Source organism: Schistocerca cancellata, chromosome 2 (assembly GCF_023864275.1).
Source record: "Schistocerca cancellata isolate TAMUIC-IGC-003103 chromosome 2, iqSchCanc2.1, whole genome shotgun sequence".
Lineage (NCBI taxonomy): Eukaryota > Metazoa > Arthropoda > Insecta > Orthoptera > Acrididae > Schistocerca > Schistocerca cancellata.
This window is the reverse complement of record NC_064627.1, coordinates 906,741,593-906,765,068: the sequence shown is the minus strand read 5'-3', so window position 1 is coordinate 906,765,068 and position 23,476 is coordinate 906,741,593. Positions and strand designations below refer to the sequence as shown.

General features: G+C 43.6%; 1 protein-coding gene across 1 annotated transcript in view; it reads left to right on the top strand.

Moving 5' to 3' along the window:
* The first annotated feature begins 1,536 nt into the window (after positions 1–1,536).
* Positions 1,537–23,476, top strand: part of LOC126159814 (monocarboxylate transporter 2-like) — a 181,882-nt gene continuing 159,942 nt past the window's right edge. The window contains exon 1 of the mRNA XM_049916625.1: positions 1,537–1,786. Coding sequence (XP_049772582.1) covers positions 1,570–1,786 — 217 coding nt within the window. The 5' untranslated portion in view covers positions 1,537–1,569. The remainder of the gene's footprint in view (positions 1,787–23,476) is intronic.

Below are 23,476 nucleotides of genomic sequence, written 5' to 3'. Positions count from 1 at the left end.
TCCTCGTCATCGTGTTGTGTTGTCTTCATCATCATCTCATCCACCGGGGTGGCAACACGAAAGGCATCCGGTGACCCCTTAAACTAACCTTGCCAAATCCAAACATAACCATACCGACCCTGCGAAAGTGCGGGACGAAGGCACAAGGAAAGAGAGAGTTAGCCAGAAATCTACCTGAAACATTAATTTCCACGTTTTCTGAAGTAACAGATTTTTCGTAATTCATTTCCCATTTAATGACGGAACTGAACACTACCGTTTCTACGTCACTGTTATCTGATAGCTAGGTACATGAAGTAATGATTTTTTCCGTACATTTCGTAAAATTGATGGTAACAGTAAGAAACTTTTCCACTAATTATAGATTCCTGTTAATTGTATTTAAATGAGCTGTAGTTGACTAAATGGATATGTTACATTTTACGTATCTCGTGTATAGTGTTCTTGACACAATACAGACCACCGAAAGTTGTATTTTAACATTTGCTATCCTGTGAAATGTGTGTCGTATAATACATAAAAGCGTGGTACCAAATACTTCATATAAAGTTTCCCCTCGTATGTCCTACCATATGCGCTAATGTAATGAGGGCTTATTTCTCAGCCGCGCGGGATTAGCCGAGCGGTCTAGGCGCTTCAGTCGTGGACTGTGCGGCTGGTCCCGGCGGAGGTTCGAGTCCTCCTTCGGGCATGGGTGCGTGTGTTTGTCCTTAGGATAATTTAGGTTAAGTAGTGTGTAAGCTTAGGTTCAAAAAATGGTTCAAATGGCTCTGAGCACTATGCGACTTAACGTCTGAGGTCATCAGTCGCCTAGAACTTAGAACTAATTAAACCTAACTAACCTACGGTCATCACACACATCCATGCCCGAGGCAGGATTCGAACCTGCGACAGTAGCGGTCGCTCTGCTCCAGACTGCAGCGCCTAGAACCGCACCACCACTCCGGCTGGCTGTAAGCTTAGGGACTGATGACCTTAGCAGTTAAGTCGCACCGAGCGATGGCGCAGTGGCTAGCACACTGGACTCGCATTCGGGAAGACGACGGTTCAATCCCGCGTCCGGCCATCCTGATTTAGGTTTTCCGTGATTTACCTAAATCGCTCCAGGCAAATGCCGGGAAGGTTCCTTTGAAAGGGCACGGCCGACTTCATTCTCCTCCCTTCCCTCATCCGATGAGACCGATGACCTCGCTGTCTGGTCTCCTCCCCCAAAAAAACAACCAACAAGTTAAGTCCCATAAGATTTCACTCACATTTTTGCTTATATCTCATTATTTGTTGGAGTTGTCTACGCTTCTTCACACACACACACACACACACACACACACACACACACACACACACACAGATAACTTGCTTCTCGCAAAAAAATGTAACACGAAATATGGATTGCCTCGCCAGACGTAAGCTTGGCCTCATGGCATCAGTGTTGCTATGTTTACAACGGATGAATGAATGAATTTGCTGGGGGTTGGTGTTGCAGACCCGCAGCGGGCGCGGTCGGCGTCCGGCGTGGCGGCGGCGCTGCACGACGACGAGGAGACGTGCCCGGCGATCTGCGAGCGCGACATGTTCAGCCTGCACCGCAACATCCCGGCGCTGCGGCGGCGCGACGTGGACACGGCGGCCATCCGGCAGCACTACTACCCGGAGGGCGGCTGGGGCTGGGTCGTCTGCGCCGCCGGCTTCCTCGCGAGGCTGCTCGCCGCCGCCGCGCAGTTCGGCTTCGGCCTGCTCTACCTGTACGCCGTGCACCACCTCGCCGACAAGGGCCGCGTCCTGCCCGGTGAGTCGAGCGGCTGCTCGTTTCTGACGGCTCCCCACTCCCTGTCTCTCCTCCTTATACACTCCTTCTTACGAGGGGCGTCCAATAAGTAATAAAACAGTTTCGGTTGGAGTAGTGCGGAATCTGTTATGGTGCATTGCGGAGTATTCACGCTTCAACCTTCAGTTTCATGAAGTTCCGACAGGTGGCGGTTCTATATATAGCCTTCAAATTGGCGTCTACAACGGACACGCGTTCCAAGCAGAGATTGTGTTTCTTTTGGCGGAAAACCAGAGCACCGCATATACTGATAGGCACTTGAGAGTGTCAACGGAGACCTGGCATCGAACAAGAGCACTGCCAGTAATTGGGCGAGGCGTCGGTCATATTTCTCATCTTTCTCTTCACCGCCGTCCACCTAAAATGCAACACCAAGAAGGGCCGGAGATAGCCAAGCTGATTTGGGAGATAAAATATTGTACAAAGATCATACGATTGAAAATACTGCCCCATGTGAAGAGAGGAAGATTATAAAATCAGTATCGAGTGCTGCCGCCATTGCTGGCCGTAATCACTGCTACACGCCTCCGTATAGAATCAAAGAGCTATGGACGTGTTTTTGGGGTACAGTGGTCCATAATGCGTCCACATACTGCCAAAGTTGATCTAGTGTAGCAGCGGATGGTGTATCCTTCGTCAGTCGATCCCGAGTCATCGACCAGACGTTTCCGATAGACAAGGGATCGGGAGAATAGGGGTGCCAAGGCGGCAACGCAATCCGACGGGCCACGAAAAAATCTTTAACACTGCGTGCCACGTGTGGTCGCGCGTTATCGTGTTGCAGTGTGACCGTCGGAGACCTTCAAAGGTATGGGAGGACAACAGGCTCCAACTTTCCACAGATGTAACCCTGGCTGGTTAGTGTACCGCCAATACGTAATAGGGAGTGTGGGAGTGTAATCCAAGTCCACCCCAAACCACAATACCAGGTGGAGGGCCAGTACGGCAATGCATAAGGCAACAGTTCAACCGTCTCTCACCACAGTGTTTCCAGATTTTAATCCGACCATCCTAAGGGTGCGGGCAGAATTAGGATTCCATTCGGTTTCAATCGGCCCCGTCGGTCCGTCGTTCCCTCCTGCATTCAACGCTTACAGATCCGCGTCACAACAGCTTGGTTCACATGGTTCAAATGGCTCTGAGCACTATGCGACTTAACATCTATGGTCATCAGTCCCCTAGAACTTAGAACTACTTAAACCTAACTAACCTAAGGACATCACACAACACCCAGTCATCACTAGGCAGAGAAAATCCCTGACCCCGCCGGGAATCGAACCCGGGAACCGCAACTGCTTGATTCCGTCCTACACGATCAACGATTTCTCTGAAGGACAACCTGAAATCCCTATGGGGAACTATTATTCCTCGGTTGAACTCCAAAAGGTACTCGAAAGACGCTCGTTGTCCTCTACGACGTATAAGGTAACTGCTTATGCGAAACAACGGCACGAAAGATCAATTCCACACGTCAACACGTCTGTTTGTTTCTCTTTTACGTAGTTCTTGCGGGTGGCGCTAATGGCGCTCGTGATCTGCGCCTGCACTGAAATGTTATTCCTGTGCATCTCACGTCACCGCATAAGCAAGCTGCTAATTTCACCTGATTTGGATGCTTCTTTCAGGATGTTGCATTTTGTGTGGCCAACGGTGTATTTGGTTTCCTCTGTATATCTCCGTAAAGACCCTTGATTTTCGTGTTTCTGGAAGTTTTCTGGTGGATAGAACATTCCATCATCTTTTGGGCTTGCATCCAGGACACTATTATTTTTCCTTTCAGTATTTCGGCTGATAACAGTGAAGCCATCTTCAAGGTGAGTGTCGTCAGAATTTAAAGCACTTAATACAATAATGTGGAATGAACGCGCCTGCAACTGATATAACACAGTCAACAACAATAGTGTCAGTCACTGATTAAACTTTATGTGCATAACAAAGAAGCAAAGCAAGCGCCGAGTGAGCATCCCCATCTTTATTGTTTCACGTATTCTGGACTCTGCCTGACGAAACATTTCTTCCTTCTGCCCGTACGATTCCCTTCTGTGTCGAGGTTGTTCCTGGATCGCATGGTACGCAACTCAATAACATGTCCTTTGTTGTGGTAAGTGTATCACAATGACTTATTTTCGTCGCTTCTTTCAATTCAGTTTTTATTTTGTGCTTAATATCATGCTTTACTTAACCTTACATACTTCCAAAGCTGATTTCATAAGAAAAGGTAACACATCTAATCGTAATTATATGTTTTATTACCTACACTCCCCTCATTGCGATGGCTTGCCATCCCCTGTTTGAAGATTCTTTTGTAAGGACTTGTGTTTCTAACACTGAAGTAAGAGTCCCCAAACGTGTATCCTCCCCTGGCATGGGTAATTTAGCTAAACTCGATATGGTTATCGGATCTGTGTGTTAAAGAACTATCTTACAATGCACATCTTTACTCGCAGATACCGTAAATACGTTACGGTAATTTAACGAGAACGCCACTTTAATGGATCTTCCTAAGTCGTCGACGTATACGAGAAATTCCCATTCAACGTGCTTGGATACGATAAAGGAGGAGCACGAGTGCTCCACCGTGCTCGCAACGTAAGCTTTAATGTAATTACAGGTCCCAGACCTAAACAGGCAAACTTTCAGCAACGTAAAATTAACATAGTTTACTCCACTTAATCAGTAGGGCCCGGATTTTAATGAAAGTCGTAATTCCTCCAGGAACCTAGAGTGAATTTTTGAGAACAATTTACGCACGAAACCAGATGTTGTAGTGTAGAGAAATGTATTTTTATTGTGCATATGAAGTCAAATTTACACGACTTTTTTAGTTCAAATGGTTCAAATGGCTCTAAGCACTATTGGACTTAACATCTGTGGTCATCAGTCCCCTAGACTTAGAACTACTTAAACCTAACTAACCTAAGGACATCACACACATCCATGCCCGAGGCAGGATTCGAACCTGCTACCGTAGCAGCAGTAACAGGTCATATTTCGGCTAACGTTTACCAGAAATGCATACATTTGTCATATCGTTAAGGACAGAAAAATAAAAACATGAAGATATTGCTCACATCACAATGTTTCAGATGATACTGTCTCAAGCAAACACAACAATTACTAGAAAGCCTTATTTATCAGGACTACAGTAGACATAGTTGCTCGGGACCGACGGAACGCTGTCTAAGTAAACAAATGTCGCCTCCGACGGAATAAACTTAGTAGATATGTTCACGCTATTCAGTCTGTAGACAAACTCAGTCTGGTTCATAAATCGCTCCAACAGCATGAACTTACTAGGTTTTGTCCACGATATTCGAGAGACGCTCTTCAGCATTGACGACAAAATACTTTTTTCAAAACTAAGTGAAGTAATAGCTAGCTCAAAAAGTGCTTTAATGGGCATCGACACAGTAATACTGCGTAACACACTACCCGTATGAAGATAAGTGCTGAAAATGACAGCAGACCAGCGCTGTTATTTGAGAATCTTTAACCGCACAATAATTCTACAAGGACTTGTGTGTGCTGGTGGTATCCTCTAGCGTTCCACAGACGTGCACAACACATTCAGTTCCAGATGAATCTACACTGAGAAAGAACCATTTATCCGTGTTCTAAGAGGAGGAGTTCAACAAAATACGAATTATTGTTGGTGACCAAAAGGTCTGGGTGTTCATAGGTGGAACCATCAATGTCGGAAGGCGTTATGTTGCAAATGTTGTTGTTGGTGTTCTAAGAGTTGGTGGGCCTCGGGAAAAGGACCTTCTAAAGTGTGATGCTCTCGACAGAGTAAACAACACGACTACCGCCATTTTGTGTGTTGTCTCTATGAAACTACTGGGACTGGATTGTGTGAACAGAGACCACGGTTCGGTGCTACTAACAGATGGTCTAGGGGTAGCCTCTTTGATTATTAATCAAAACGTGTTCAGTCCCGGGTTCGAATCCCACCACCGGTTAAATTTTGATTAATAAACTGGCCGAAGACTTCCGGCATAAGAAGTCACCCTCGTTGTGCCAACGGCCTTGTCAAAGAGGGCGGAGGAGCGAACAGTGTGTTCAGGGCACTCTCTTATCCAAGGGGTGGGAAACTGCCCCTAGAGACGGAAGAATCAGCAGTGATCGACGGCTTGAGGATGCTGAAGGCAATGGAATCCACTGCATTAAATACACGTAACGTATATCCACAGGACATGTGGCTTGTAATTGAAAAGTTTCATGATGATATCTCTATTGGCTAAAGATTCTGGAATAGCCCTCCCCCCCCCCCCCCCACCCCCAGTCGGATCTTCAGGAAGGACTGCCAATGGGGAGGTGACCATGAGAAAAAGATTGAATAATCAACGAAAGGATAACGTTCTACGAATCGGGGCGTGAAATGTCAAAAGCTTGGATGTGGTAGGGAAACTAGAACATCTGAAAAGGGATATGCAAATGCTCAACCTAGATATAGTAGGGGTCAGTGAAGTGAAATGGAAAGAAGACCAGGATTTCTGGTCAGATGAGTATAGGGTAACAGCAACAGCAGCATAAAATGGTATAACCGGAGAAGGATTCGTTATGAATGGGAAAGTACGTCAAAGGGTGTGTTACTGTGAACAATTCAGTAATAAGGTTCTTCTTATCAGTATCAACAGCAAACCAACGCCGACAATCATAGTTCAGGTATATGTGCCAACGTCGCAGCTGAATATGAAAATTCAGACGAAGTATATGAGGATATTGTGAGGGTAATACAGTACGTAAAGGGAGACGAAAATCTGATAGTCATGGGAGACTGGGATGCAGTTGTAGGGGAAGGAGTAGAAGAAAAGGTTGCATGAGAGTATGGGCTTGGGACAAGGAATGAGAAAGGAGAAAGACTAATTGAGTTCTGTGACAAGTTTCAGCTAGTAATAGCGAATAATCTTTTCAAGAATCACAAGAAAAGGATGTATACTTGGAAAAGGTCGGGTGATACGGGAAGATTTAAGTTAGATTGCATCGTGGTCAGTCAAAGATTCCGAAATCAGATACTGATTGTAGGGCATACCCAGGAGCAGATATAGACTCAGTTCACAATATAGTAGTGTTCAAGAGTAGGCTGAAGTTTAAGACATTAGTCAGGAACAATCAATAATCAAAAAAGTGGGATACAGAAGTATTAAGAAATGGCGAGATACGCTTGAAGTTCTCTAAGGCTATAGATACAGCAATAAGGAATAGCTCAGTAGGCAGTATAGTTGAAGAGGAATGGACATCTCTAAAAAGGGCCATCAGAGAAGTTGCGAAGAAAAATATGGGTACAAAGAAGGTGAATGCGAAGAAACAGTGGGTAACAGAAGATATACTTCATTTGTTCGACGAAAGAAGGAAGTACAAAGATGTTCCAGGAACTTAGGAACACAGAAATACAGGTCACTGAGGAGTGATATAAATAGGAAGTCCATGGAAGCTAAGGCGAAATGGCTTCAGGAAAAATGTGAAGAAATCGAAAAAGAAATGGTTGTCTGAAGAACAGACTCAGCAGGCAGGAAAATAAAAAGAACCTTTGGTGACGTTAAAAGCAGAGTGGTAACATGAAGAGTGCGGTGGAAAGTCCACTGATAAATGCAGGGGAGAAAACGGATGGGTGGAAAGAATACACTGGAGGCCTCTATGAGGGGGGAGATTTGTATGATGTGATAGAAGAGGATACAGGAGTTGATTTAGGAGAGATACGGGTTCCAGTATTAGAATCAGAATCTGAAAGAGCTTTGGAGGACTTAAGGTCAATTAACTGAGAAGGGATAGATAACATTCCATCAGAATTTCAAAAATCATTAGCGGAAGTGGGAACAAAACGACTATTCACGTTGGTGTGTAGAATGTTTGAGTCAGGCGGCATACCGTCTGATTTTCGGAAAAATATCATCTACAAAATTACCAATACAGCAAGAGCTTACAAGTGCGATAACTATCGCACAATCAACTTAGCTGCTCATGCATCCAAGTTGCTGAGGAAATTAATATACAGAAGAATCGAAAAGAAAATTGCGGGTTTGCTAGATGACGATCAGTTTGGCTTTAGAAAAGGTAAAGGCACCAGAGAGGAAATTCTGACGTTGCGATTGATAATGGAAGCAAGACTAAAGAAAAATCAAGACACGCTCTTAGGATTTGTCGACCTGGAAAAAGCGTTCGACAATGTAAAATGGTGCAAAACGTTCGAAATTCAGAGAAAAATAGGGGTAAGTTAAAGGGAGAGATGGGTAATGTACAATATGTACAAGGGCCAACAGGGAATAATAAGAATGGACGACCAAGAACGAAGTGCTGGGATTAAAAAGGGTGTAAGACAGCGAATTAGTCTTTCCCCCTACTGTTCAATCTGTACATCGAAGAAGCAATAATGGAAATAAAAGAAAGGTTAAGGAGTGGAATTAAAATTAAACGTGAAAGGACATCAATGATACGATTCGCTGATGACATTGCTGTCCTCAGTGAAAGTGAAGAAGAATTACATGATCTGCTGAACGGAATGAACACTCTAATAAGTACAAAATATGGATTGAGAGTAAATCGAAGAAAGACGAAAATAATGAGAAGTAGCAGAAATGAAAACAGTGAGAAACTTAACATAAGGATTGATGGCCACCAATTCGATGAAGTTAATGAATCCAGCTACCTAGGCAGTAAAATAACCAATGATGGACGGAGCAAGAAGGATATCAAAAGTGAGTAGCAATGGCAACCAAGAGAATTCTACCAGTATCAAACATAGGCCTTAATTTGAGGAAGAAATTTCTGAGAATGTACGTCTAGAGTACAGCATTCTATGGTAGTGAAACATGGACTGTGGGAAAACTGAAACGGAAGAGAATGTTAAAAATTAGGTGGACTGATAAGGTAAAAAATGAGAAGGTTCTGGGATCAATCGGAGAGAAAAGGAATATGTCGAAAACATCGACAAGGAAAAGGGCCAGATGATAGGACATCTGCTAAGACATGCGGTAATGACTTCCATATTACAAGAGGGAACTGTAGAGGACAAAAAGAGCTTGAACAGGAAAGGAATTCGAGGCTGGGAGGCTGGCCGCACCAAACAAATAAGAAGCCTGACGGCCAAAAAAAAAAAAAAAAAAAAAAGCAGCCAAGGGAGTTCAGTACTCATGCGTTACTTGGAGTCATAGGAAGAGGTGAGATCAGATTATACTGATGTGGATAAATTAATTTCTTGTGGGAAGAAAATATGTGTGAAACCTCCACTGGGGCTGTAGAAATTCAAAGAACACGCATCTTCACTCACTACCTCCCTCAGACTGTTCTTACGCGACGTGGTTCTTGACATAATTCTGATGCATATTACTCCACCAACAACACCAAGAAAACGACAAATTTTTGTGTGCTTGGCAGCGATGAGTAAAGTGCTACGAAAATTGTGGAAGTGGTTTTCACAGATATCTTGTCTCGAAACTTGGAATACGTCAACACCAACTTTTCGGTGGTATCAAAAGGCATCACACAATTGGAAGCTCCTGCGACAACTGCACCAGAAGGTAATAAAGGAATAGAGTGTGATTGGGGCTCGTTTGGAATGTCATAACAACGTCCTGAATGAAAGTCACAACATTATGGCTGAAAATAATTAGTATTCTCACTCTTTTCTCCAATTCGTAACAGTCCTCTCCCTGACGCCTCTGTCTATCTTATGAGTTTGTGAATGTACACTGCAAAGCAGAACTAAACGATCACTTTTTTTTTGAAATCCCGTAACTATTTCCCAAATCGACGTATAAGTTTGAATATTGGCAACCTTCCTCTGTAATTATGCAAAAGCATGGAGTCCTGCAACGTCACTCACCGGTTCGGAAATGCTTCACTCAGCAAGGTGTCGACGCATACGAAAAGATACCACAGCTCAGAATTTCATAAAAACTGTATCCTAGGTTTGTGATGTCAACTGTCACCAAATTTCGCCACAGTTCTACACAAGGCCAACGTGTACATGTCACAAGAAGAGAAGGTCGTTGCACCACTGTTACCCGCATGTCACCCCTTCTTTTGATGCCTCCGCGATGAATGGTAGAGCGCAACGCCCGGCACTGAAATCACACGATTTTCCTATGTCTGGTCGAGAAAATTGTTTCAGAATCATCGCGTCTCAGAATGGATACGAAATGGCCTCAGGGGGTGGCTTAACCTTTTTCGATGAAACCACCCCTTCCCTTGAGACACTGATTACCTCATATTATGTTGCCGAAAACGACAGTTCATAATGCGGTGAGTAACAGGACGACGTTCTTGACCAACTTTATCACTGCTGACACAGCACGGAGGCTTCAACCCTTCTCAAAAGACATCGTGGGTCAGCAACCGCGTTGATCGAGTTCGCACCTCTTTAGAGTGCAGTACGACAGCAGTTTCTGCTCTGGTGTACAGTTTAGAACCACAAGGTATCGTTCAAAACCATTCGACGAGAAGTGAATGCCATCTGAAGTAGTAAAGGGTGCGTATATTTTTTCAGCCCTCCCGTTTGCGCCCTCTTGTGACGTGATCATGGAGGGTTGCGACATTCACACATGCTTGAATAAAACGGCAAAGGGTCGCTTGAAGAGTTTCCATTTCGGCAACACTGTCACTGCCAGCCGCTCACGTTTGTTGAACACTATAAAAACGTACCTGTACAAAGAAAACCCGTGACAAGAGCCCTAGGCGCCTGCACATAAGCAATCACATAGCATTTCTCCATTCCAGAATACTGCAAGCAGATGGCCAGAACTGTCTGTTGGCTTTTCCTGAGCAGGTACATTTTAAAAGTGCTCGAGAAAACGTGGACAGGTGGCACTGACAGTACTGCTGAACTATGAGTCTTATCCTTTGCCATTTTGTACATGCATATGTTAATGTGTCACCTCTCTGTGATCTCGCCACAGGCGTGGGCAAAACGGGAGTATTGAAAAAGTATAAGCGTATACCATTAGGTGACAAAAGTCATGGGATGCTTCCTAATATCGTGTAGGATTTCCCTTTGGCCAGCGTCATTCAGCAACATGATGTAGCATGGACTCCATAAAATGTAGGAAGTCCCCCTGCAGAAACAGTGAGCCCTTCTACTTCTATAGCTGTCCATAACTGCAAAAGTGTTGCTGGTGCTATATTTTCCGCACAAACTGACCTCTAGATTCTGTCCCATGTCGGGCGGCCTCGATGGTCAAATCATTAGCTCGAATTTTCCAAAAAATTCTACAAACCAATTGCGAACAATTGTGGCTTTATGACATAAAGCATTCCATCGTTGTTTGGAAACAAAAAGCCCACGAACGACTTCTGAAAACAGCCATTTCAAGTCAATGGTCGGCTCAGGTGAGGACCCAGTGCATTCCACGTAAACACAGCCCACCACATTTTGGACCAACCACAAACATGTACAGTGCCTTGTCGACAACTTGCGTTGATGGCTCCCTGGGGCATGAGCCACACTCGAATCCCCCTATTAGCTCTTACAAAGTGAAATTTGGACTCATCTGGCCAATCCAGGGTTCTCCAGTCGTCTAGGGTCCAACCGATATGGTCACAAGCCCTTGAGAGGCACTGCAGCCAATGAGGTGTTGTTAGCGAAGGCATTCGCGTCTGCCGTCTGCTGCCATAGCCCATTAACGCCAAATTTCGCCGCATTGGCCTAACGGATACCTTCGTCGTACGTCCCACATTGATATCTGCGGATATTTCACGCAGTGCTGCTCGTCTGTTAGCAATCACAATCCTAAGCGATGGCTGCTACTCTCGGTAGTTATGTGACGGCTGTCGGCCACTGCGTTGTCCGTAGTGACAGGTAATGCCTAAAATTTGATTTCCCCGGCACACTCTTGACACTGTGGGTCTCGTAATATTTCCGAAGTGGAATGTCTTGCCGGCTGGTGTGGCTGAGCGGTTCTAGGCGCTACAGTCTGGAATCGCCCGACGGCTACGGTCGCAGGTTCGAATTCTGCTTCGGGCATGAATGTGTGTGATTTCCTTAGGTTAGTTAGGTTTAAGTAGTTCTAAGTTCTAGGGGACTGATGACCTCAGAAGTTAAGTCCCATAGTGCTCAGAGCCATTTTTTTTGAATATCTTATGCGTCTAGCTCCACCTATCTTTCCTAGTTCAAAGTGTGTGTATCCATGTAGTGCGGCCACAATCACGTCGGAAACGTTTACATATGCATCACCTCAGTGTATAGGACAGCTCCTCAAATATCTACCTTGTGTACATGATACTATCGCCACCTGTTGTTGTCACCTCACTGTATGTGGTCCAGCCTTTCCATAGAACCGCAGAGGTTAATTTGGTTGCATCTCACAAAGTCTCCTCAACATAACTACAATATTTGGTTTAATAATTCATCTCTCTACTGCAGATATATAGTTCCTTTTTCCGCGAATTAGGTTTTCATGTATTATTTTTAAACATATACTGTAAGTGTCTCGGCCAGTGGCCGGCCGCGGTGGTCTAGCGGTTCTAGGCGCTCAGTCCGGAGCCGCGCGACCGCTACGGTCGCAGGTTCGAATCCTGCCTCGGGCATGGATGTGTGTGATGTCCTTAGGTTAGTTAGGTTTAAGTAGTTCTAAGTTACAGGGGACTGATGACCTGAGATGTTAAGTCCCATAGTGCTCAGAGCCATTTGAACCATTTGTCTCGGCCATTAAACGGCTGAGAAATTTATAAGCCACACGATGCAACACGAATAATATTACTAACTGCATCTTGGAAAATTTTCAATTCAATTTTAGTGAATTTTAGTGATTTCAGAAGACATTTATTGTTGTAATTAGCAGTAGGTCTCCAGAGAGCTGCTGGAGTGAGTTCAAAACACGTTTTCAAAATGGTACATGTGCTATGATGGCGGTTCCGCAAACGTATTCGGCAGAAACTACTGCTACATGTACATGTTTTTTTAATGCGTATTGAAGGAGCTGTCCTATGAAATTCGTTGACATTCTTCTTCTATGGGGGCGATCTAGATAAATATGAAAATAGAAGCAAAAAACATCAGAGAGCCAAAATCTACCTTACTGGCCATTAAAATTGCTACAACACGAAGATGACGTGCTACAGACGCGAAATTTAACCGACAGGAAGAAGATGCTGTGATATGCAAATGATTAGCTTTTCAGAGCATTCACACAAGATTGGCGCCGGTTGCGACACCTACAACGTTCTGACATGAGGAAAGTTTCCAACCGATTTCTGATACACAAACAGCAGTTGACCGGCGTTGCCTGGTGAAACGTTGTCGTGATGTCTCGTGTAAGCAGGAGAAATGCGTACCATCACGTTTCCGATTTTGATAAAGGTCGGATTAAGTCCTATCTCGATTGCGGTATATCGTATCGCTACATTGCTGCTCGCGTTTGTCGAGATCCAGTGACTGTTAGCAGAATATGGAATCGGTGGGTTCATGAGGGTAATATGGAACGCCTTGCTGGATCCCAACGGGCTCGTATCGCTATCAGACGAGATGACAGGCATCTTATCCGCATGGCTGTAATGGATCGTGCAGCCACGTCTCGATACCTAAGTCAACAGATCGGGACGTTTGCAAGACAACAACCATCTGCACGAACAGTTCGACGACGTTTGCAGTAGCATGGACTATCAGCTCGGAGACCATGGCAGCGGTTACCCTTGAGGCTGCATCACACACAGGAGCGCCTGCGATGGTGTACTCAACGACGAACATGGGTGCACAAATGGCAAAACTTCATTTTTTCGGATGAATCCAGATTCTGTTTACAGCATCATGATGGTCACATCCGTGTTCGGCGACATCGCGGAGAACGCACATTGGAAGCGTGTATTGCCGGCCGAAGTGGCCGTGCGGTTAAAGGCGCTGCAGTCTGGAACCGCAAGACCGCTACGGTCGCAGGTTCGAATCCTGCCTCGGGCATGGATGTTTGTGATGTCCTCAGGTTAGTTAGGTTTAACTAGTTCTAAGTTCTAGGGGACTAATGACCTCAGAAGTTGAGTCCCATAGTGCTCAGAGCCATTTGGAAGCCTGTATTCGTCATCACCATACAGACGTATCACCCGGCGTGATGGTATGGGGTGCCATTGGTTACACGGCTCGGTCACCTCTTGTTCGCATTGACGGCACTTTCAACAGTGGACGTTACATTTCAGACGAGTTACGACCCGCGGTTCTTCCCTTCATTTGATCCCTGCTAAACCCTACATTTCAGCAGGATAATGCACGACCACATGTTGCAGGTCCTGTACGGTCCTTTCCGGATACAGAAAATGTTCGACTACAGCCCTGGCCAGCACATTCTCCAGATCTCTCACCAATTGAAAATGTCTGGTCAATGTTGGCCGAGCAACTGCCTCGTCACAATACGCCAGTCACTATTCTTGGTGAACTGTGGTATCGTGTTGAAGTTGCATGGGCAGCTGTACCTGTACACCCCATCCAAGCTCTGTTTGACTCAATGCCCAGGCGTATCAAAGCCGTTATTAGGGGCAAAGGTGGTTGTTCTGGGTACTGATTTCTCAGGATCTATGCAACCAAATCGCGTGAATATGTAATCACATGTCAGTTCTAGTATAATATATTTGTCCAATGAATACCCGTTTGTCATCTGCATTTCTTTTTGGTGTAGCAATTTTAATGGCCTGTAGTGTATATTCTACAGCGTTTACGTATTTAGATTACCGGTTTCAGCAAACATAGTTGTCACCCTCGGACTTCATGCAATACATTTCAATACATCTCGAGCGTGTATGTATTACACAGTTTAACATCAAAATAAGTCCTGTCAAGAAAATGAGGACCATGATGCGTCGGCAGTCAGTAAAAAACAATCGTTTCATAAATTTCCGTGAATACAGGCCATAATATTTTGACCATCTACCTAAAAGCCGTTATGTTAGCCTTTAGCACTGATATCAGAGACGAAATGTCATGGTATGGAAGCAATGAGGCCCTGTTAGGTCGCTGGAGAGAGCTGGCACCAATGCTGCACAAACGTCACCTACTTCCCGTAGGTTCCAGGGAGAGGGGCAATTGAGCTCTTGTAACCTCCCCCTCACTTACCGACCTTAATGACAGTGAAAAATGAAACCGCGTGTACCTAATGGGAGTTTTGGAAAAGCAGTCGTCACCGAAGTTAACCTGTCGGTAAAGAGGGAGGAAAGGGTTACATCTAAATGAAAGCAAATGTGCTAATGAAACTGGTGGAAATTAATTTTGAAAAGGGGTAAAGTTAATAAAGAAAGTAAATGTGCAGCCGTTACGTTAACAATTAACTAGCGGTAATTAGGTATTTGAGATTTGGGGGAAATCTCGGTCGCCAGTCCTAAGGACAATTACTATAGTAACTGAAAAAGAAAGGTTATTACACATATAATTAGCACTAGAAGCGTGGCAACTGAAGGTTGACACGTGTAGTGTGAAAACTGAAAGTTTGTCAGAAGTAATAAATTTCGCTACACCCTGACTTAATTTAGCAAAAGAATTAATAAAACCGGAAAATCGAAAGTTAATTTAGTGACTGAAGTTAATAGTGAGCTTTCTTTCTGAAGCACATCGAAATTCAGTAAAATACGGTTAGTCTTGGACTACCTCAACAATCATTTCAAAAGCTACTTGAATCTACGCAATTTAGAAATAAGAGATTTAACTTTGAACTTGAATTAAATGATTCCGAACAATTAACAATAGCAAAATTTAGTACGTACCAAGCTGAGCTGCAGTCACAGGTAAGCTAAAATATGGTAACAAAACTGGCACTCTTAATTTGTGCTTGTGTAATCTAAATAGTGTAGCCAGCTATAAATACTTTAACCGAATTTTGAAATTAAAGCAGTGAAAACGAGTTAGCTATATTACTTTAATGCTGGCGTTTGAATTTCAACGACACTCGGGTTCATTTCAGAAAAGGAAGGGACTCTGCTTGGTAATGCAATTGGGACAATGAGCAACAAACGTTCATGCTAAGTTGCTGTAATTATAGTGACGAAAATGGAACAGTTTGAAAAGCTGAGGTCTGCCATACAGTTCTAAAACTTTACGTGCGTCCAGTCTTCCTTGTCGGTTGATTGAAGGTTTGAAGCCGTCGGTCGAGGAGGTGGCGACAGTCACTCATTGTCGGCCGTCGCTGTTGCAGAAGCTGGATGTTGGCGCGCCTTCTTCTCGACACGGTCACCAGACGAAACGGGCTCTTGATGTGCGCTAGTTAATGTTTCCCGTCCGCGACACCATGTCAGAAACTATCATCGCAAGTCGAGCGCAATTACATGCTGCCAAACCCCGAAAGCGCGGCAACTCGCGGGAGCGTCACACAACACACCTGCTCCACTCGCTACTCCCGCCACACTCTCTCTGCTCAGCCCACGCTCCACGCGGCAGAGTTAACACTACCAAAGATCCTACACACTTTGATTCTTCACACGACCTATCGACGTAATCGTTCGATAGCAGTCTTCCCTAGGCAAGACCCAGCGTAAAAATACAAATAATATTTACGAAACAAACCAATTATACATCTACATAAATGTATAAATATATATATACAAACAGTAAAACAATTACAATATACAAAGAGACAGAAATGTCATATCTTGAGGTAACAAAGCAAGGAAAAAAATAGTACAATAGATGGAAATAGGAGGCTATGCATTTCCGGCGTTACATGTGCCCCACATTGTATGAGGATGTTCGTGTAACGTAAACAGGCTCAGAAAATGTCCCAAAAAAGAAATAGCGGAAATGCATAAGCTCAAAACATCAAAAAAATTTAGCATTCGTCTAATTAATCATAAACCAATTTTTATACAATAATAATTGAGTGGAGATACTCCTAATCTTATTCCACTCTGTCATCTTGCACAAAGTAAAACAGGTTGACAACATATCAAAATTCATAAAAAACATAGAAAATGATTTAGCTATTCCAAAATCATTAAAATTCGTAACACTATAAGAAATGGAATACTATTTGCAAAATTAATCAGAGTACATGGTCATAAAAAACAGGTATATCAAAATACGCAAACTAATGATTAATTACATAGAATACACATTTTTATGTAACCTTTTCATAATTAATTTTCTCGTCATGTCCAATTAACGCTATACAAGAAAATAATATACAGCAGATCGAAAAAAACATAAATATTGACAGCAGAATTCTTTCACATCAGCTGTCCGGGAAGAAAAGCAACTCCACATTCCGTACTCGCGAGTACAAAGAATACCGACAGCGGCACAAAAACCGACAGCGACGCAAGAGCCGACAGCTGCTCCGCCTCGCCAATATTGTTGCACCCGCCTGTGCGGCACGCTTGATCTCACTCGCCTGTGTAACGGCATTTGCAGAACGTCCGTTTCACTGAATTCTTTCGGAAAAACTCACTCCCGAGTAATCTCAAGGAGTCCATAAACACTATCACAGTGGATAACTCAACACTGTCCATCATCACACGCATGTACTAGCCTGAAACTTAAAACAGTGTCTAAGTACATCGGCAATGACTAATAAAAACACACATTCATGAAATATTACAGAAAGTTACAAAATCATATTTACATTCCTTAATCTACTGTGACTCAGCTGAAAACTTAAACTAGCAGCTTGGATTTTTCAGATGATTACTAATCAGTTACTCTTAAATCATTTAGTCAAAATTAATTACTTATTAATTACAACTTCTTTAATGACCTCTAGGTCAGGCAAAAGCATCGTAACATGGCACATCCTTAAATCTTACACTCTATATTTACATACTGTACAAATTACCCATTGTGTGGTATTAATCGATCGTAGGTTGGTACAATTTCAAGTCTACAATATTCCGTATACCTAATCGTCTTCCAGAGCTTGGATACTCTAAGCAATAAGCATTTGTGTGAGGTATACCAATGACTTTATATGGTCCATTATAAACAAACTTAAATTTAGAGATTTCATTGTCTATCTCGCTCGATTTCTCATGAGCTTTTACAAGTACTAAGTCTCCGATTGCAAACTTAGCAAAACGCGCTTTAGCGTCATGACGACGTATGCGAGCATCGGCTTTTAGCTTCATTACTTCTCGCAAACGATCTTTTTTCACACCAATACTAATGTCAATCCGTGGAGGGAATTTGATTATCTCTTCCACTAAACTTTTACTTCTGTCATCCAACAGGATTTCCTCTGGAGAAAATCCCGTCGATTCATGTCTCAAGGTGTTCATAATTCTCTCAAATACTGCTACGTATTTGTCCCATGCCCTATGATTGTGATGGCAATAGGTACGGCAAAGTCGGCCTAGCTCGCGCATATACCTCTCAGCGGGATTTCCAGGCGGACAGTAAGCTGAAATATAGATCACTTTGACCCCATTACTTTCCATACCTTCATTCCACAACTTAGAAGTAAATTGTGCCCCATTGTCTGATAGAATCGCCTTGGGCTTACCAATATGAACAAAATAATCGTTCACAAGCTTGCTATAGACCGCTTTGGCCGTAGCTTTCCTAATCGGGTATAGTTTGATGAACTTGGAAAAAGCTTCTAGCACTACTAAAATGTAGGCAAAGTTTCCTGATGACTTGGGCAAAGGTCCGTACAAGTCCACGCACAGTAATTCAAAGGTGTCGTTAGGCCTTATACTTTGCATAGGACCACGACTCGTACAGTTGGTAACCTTCAACTTCTGACATAAATCGCAAGTTTTCACTCTGTCAGTAACGCGTTTTAACATGTTGTTAAAATGCACTACTTCACTCAGCTTTTCCGTACATTTCTTAGGTCCACAGTGACCATACGCCAAATGGTAGTAGCCTATTATTTCCGTGACGTATTTGGTGGGCCAGCATACCCGCCAAATATTACTATCTTCACCCTTACGTATGTACAAGATATGATCGTATATCTTGTAATACTTTCTTAATTTCTCTCCTTCTGGACTCCTTTCGTCATATCGGGTTTTCACCATATTTAAACAACCGTCCTCGTTCTGATGACGACGTAGATTCTTACAGATGTCCACTACTAATTTACGTCCCTCAACTTCTTTAAAATAGTATAATTTGACCACTCCATCTGACTCATCTTTCAATACATCTTGATTAGACTCGGGCAACCGCGACAGCGCATCCGCTACGCAATTGTCGGTCCCTTTTACGTAACAGATGTCATAGTTAAATTGCTGTAAATACAGCGACCACCTAGTCAGTCTTTCGTGAAGTAGTTTACAATCCTTCAGATAAGTGAGTGCCTTATGGTCCGTATGAATAATCACCTTACGGTCCCATAGGTAACCTTTGAACTTCTTGAATCCCCACACGATAGCGAGACACTCTTTCTCAGAAATCGTGTAGTTTCGCTCACTTTTTGATAAAGTTCGACTCGCGAACGCTATCGTCCGGTGTTCCTTGTCCTCTCCTTCGCCAACTTCTTGGAACAGTTCTACCCCCACCCCGTAATTCGACGAATCCGTTCCCAGATGGAAGGGTAGCGATAAATCAGGATGAAATAGTATGTTAGATCTTAACAACTCGTCTTTTAATCTCTCGAAAGCGGCCTGACACCCGTCAGTCCACACAAACGGAACGTTTTTGCGTAAGAGGTTATTCAAATTTTCATCATTAAACACTTGTCCTTTTACAAATTTGCGGTAAAATCCTGTTAACCCTAGAAAACTTTTTAACTGTTTCCTAGACTTGGGTGGAGAACAATTCCTTATTGCCTCTAGTTTCTCTGGGTCCTTCGTAATACCAGCAGTGGTAATTACATGCCCTAAAAATTTCAGTTCCTGCTTCACAAATTCGCATTTCTTTAGCTTTAGAGTCATTCCGCCACGGCGCAATGCTCTAAAAACTTCATCTAACAGGTCACAATGGTCATGCCAAGTGGCATTGGCCAACAATAGGTCGTCAACATATACAGTTAATCTTGAACTCAAAGCCGGTCCTAGCACTTTATCTAGGGCCCTGATGAATACGGACACAGATATATTAAGTCCAAACGGCAGTACTCTATACTGATAACACCTGCCCTCAAACAAGAAGGCGGTGTATGGCCTAGATTCTTCTTCGAGTTCTATTTGCCAGTAACTAGCCGTCAGATCGAGGCTAGTCATGAACTTAACGTCATGAAAACGTTGCAAAATCTCCTCCATACTCTCTGGTCTGTCTGTTTCGCGTTGAACGACCCTATTCAGCGTGCGTGCGTCAATCACAATACGCACACTACCATCCCGTTTTGCTACAATGACCAAACCGTTATTGTATGGACTCGTACTTCTTTCAATCACTCCCCATTTGATCATCTTATCTATCTCCCGTTGCACTGCTTCCTTTTTGGACAGCGGTATAGCATACGGTCTCACGAAGAATGGTTCGTGAGGAATTACATGCAATTTGCATTTATATCCTTCCACAAGTCCCGGTTTGTCTGAAAACACACTCTTATTCCTCATTATTACTTCATACAGACCTCGTCTTTGTTCGTGTGTTACGTTTGGCACACCGTCTACAATACTTTCCAATTCACTTTCTACACTATTGTCAATTCCGAGATTCCTCACATTACAGTAGTTCAAATTCATACCTACGTCAATAGCATCCGGCCAGTTAACAATGTGTATAGGCTGGTATTGCCTATGCACACCGTCTCCTGCCTCGTCAAAACTAACTACTATTGTTTTATCTTGTGACGTACATGTCAAAGTTTTGCTTTCGCAGTTAATCACTGCACGGTACTTTAATAGCCAATCTAACCCAATAATTACTTCCGTAGTTAAGTCTGGCACGACGACAAACTCTTGTTCAAATCGTGCCCCACATATCTCGAAGTTGACAAAAATCTGTTTTGTGACCGGTTTACTGGCCTTCCCAGTAGCACCGATAATTTTCACTCCTGTTACTGGCATAACTACGATGCCAGGTCTGTCTTTCAGTAACTCAAATATTTTCCCAGATACAGCACTCAATTCTGCACCGGTGTCAATCAACACGTTTAGTTGTAGGTCGTGCATATTAACAGACACTACTATCTGTCTACACTTGTCCTCGACTGTATCTTTATTTTCCCACAGTAAATCCTCGTCTATATCCAGGTCATTCCAGAAAAAACCATCCGGCTTTGATCCTAAATCCGGCTTATCTGGCGGCCTTTTCAGCCTCTGTTCACATACAGTTTTAATTTCAACACGTTTGTCCTGAGGCTTAGTCTGTAGCTTCGCCTCCAATACCGAGACCTTTTCCTGTAACTCGTCAACTAGTGAGTGTTGCTTTGCTTTCAATTCATTAATCGTCACCTTCGTTGATTCCACTTTGGTCAGATTAATCTCATCCGCCAATCTACCTGGAGGAATGTGTCCAGTAGTTTCTGCAATTACTTCCGCTAGATCTGCGCAACCCACACTGCTATCGTCTGACCGTATAATGTCAGCTCTAACCTCATACACGTTGTAATCCATGTGCTTTTCTACCAATCGTGTCCGGCTATAACTAAAATTTTCGCAATCTTTCTCCTTAATACTCTCGCATTGCTTAAACTGGAGGTTGGCGTCGGTTACTTCTACCACTGAAACTTTCGGTAAGGTCTGCCGGTTAGGGCCAGAACTTTCCGTTACTACTTCAACATCTAACTCCTGCGGGACGAAACACGACGAATCTTGCTCGTGCTCCCCCTTAACATCAACTATTTCTAGTAAAGTCTGCCGATTAGGGCCAGAACTTTCTATCATTTCACAAACACTATCTTCCTGCGGGACGAGACGCGGAAAATCCTGCACGCGCTCCCCATAAACGCTTCTCCCATACAGACCCCTATAATCTCTTAGTTCGTCGTATAAGCGACCGAACTGCCTTAACCAGACCTCATCCCTCTCTGCATCCCCTCGCTCGATGACGGACGTGTTATCCGACATCTGATCTTCTCTCAACATTTGGGAATCATTCTTAAACTCAATCTCCAGTTCCGCTGTGGGTATTACATTTGCCACTTTATAATCGATTTCCGGAACACTACTTAAATTGTTCTCACTGACAGTGAATGTACTACCTACTGCCGTGTATACAGCTGATCTACTACTTGTGGGCGCACTCCTTTCTCCTAACACTGGCACACACTCCCGCCGTTGATTATTCCACACGGAATTTTCATAATGACGATACCTGGGTTTTCTCCTGTTATTGGGCCGCCAAAATTTCTCCACGCCCGCTCGGCCCCTCAGTGGCGCGGCTAATGTTTTCCCTGTCTCGTCCCAGCAGATACGCTCCCCGGATGCTGCTGAGGCGGCTGATCACACCCTCTGGCGTTATTACTATTCTGTGAAGCCCGTATCACGTTAGTATGATACTGGTTTCTGTCATTCCTGTTATTATTTGCATTGTACCGATTGTTATTACGGTCCGAACCATCATTGTTATTGCTGCTGTATGCATTATTCCCATGGTTATCGTTGTTATGGTTGGGGTGGTACCCGTTGTTGTTACCACGGCCTCTACCACTGTCGCGATTATTGCGCCAGTTGTCCTCGTCCTCAACTCCTTCCAGGAAATCATTGATTGTCCTGTAATTGCTTCCTACGTAGCGTTTTGTATCATCTGGAAGCTTCTTGTAGAGTTCCCAGACTATTTCGGATTCCGTGCGGCGATCACGCAAATATTCCAACTTGCGGATCCAGCCCTCACAAAACTCCCTCATCGAACCGCGCGAAATCGCATCGAAAGGCCTCGATACGACAAATTCGCGCCAGACACTTTGCTGTTTTTGCTCTGACCAGTATTCAGCCAGAAACAAATTTTTAAACTCGTCAAAAGTCAGGTTCGTAATGTTGAGGTTTAAGCCCCAACGCTTGGCATCACCAGCCAGCACATCAATAACCGCATTAATTTTTCTCTCATTAGTCCATGATCTGGGTAAAACTCTTTCACAATTTTTAATTAAATCCGTCGCGTGTATACTGCCTTTTTTCAAGGGGTCGAACCGCTCCTCTTTCGTCAACAATTCCGAACTATGTGCACAGATTGGCACATAGCTCTGTTTTTCGTCAAGTTTCTTTTCTAATTCCGACACTCTCGTAATTACTTGGCAAGTGGTTGTCGCAAGCGTTTCCACTTCCCTCTTTTTCTCTTCGCAGGTATTAGCCTGCTCCCTCACTTTAGTGTCTACTTCGGACACTAAAGCCTTTAAAGTTTCCACCTTCTGTTGATCCTCTTTTTTCACTAATTGAATTTGTTCCGTCACCTTATTCTCGATGATCGGAGCAACTGCTTCTCCTACACTTTTCTCGATTCTGCTAATTTCGGAATCAAAACGAGTATTTATGCTCGCAATTTCCGCCTGAACGCCTATCATTTCCTGTTTAAGATTACCGATTTCGGTATTAATTACAACAATATCTTCTCTGATTTTATCAACTTTTGTGTTAACAACTCCAACATTGTTGTTAACAACGTTAATAGCTTTGTTCTGATTGTCTAGCATCCGTTCAATTTTTTCAGACTGAGCTTCTTGCTTGGCAGACTGAGCTTCTTGCTTGGCAGACAGAGCTATAATTTCTGCCGATTGACTCTTGATTTCATTAATCAAAACATTCAATAAATCAGTTAAATTCCCGGAGACTACCGGTTTTACTTCCGTAGCTGGTTCCTTTATATATGTTCCCCCGTATTCATCATCAAGGGGTACAGATTTGATTTTCGCTTCCGATTCCGAA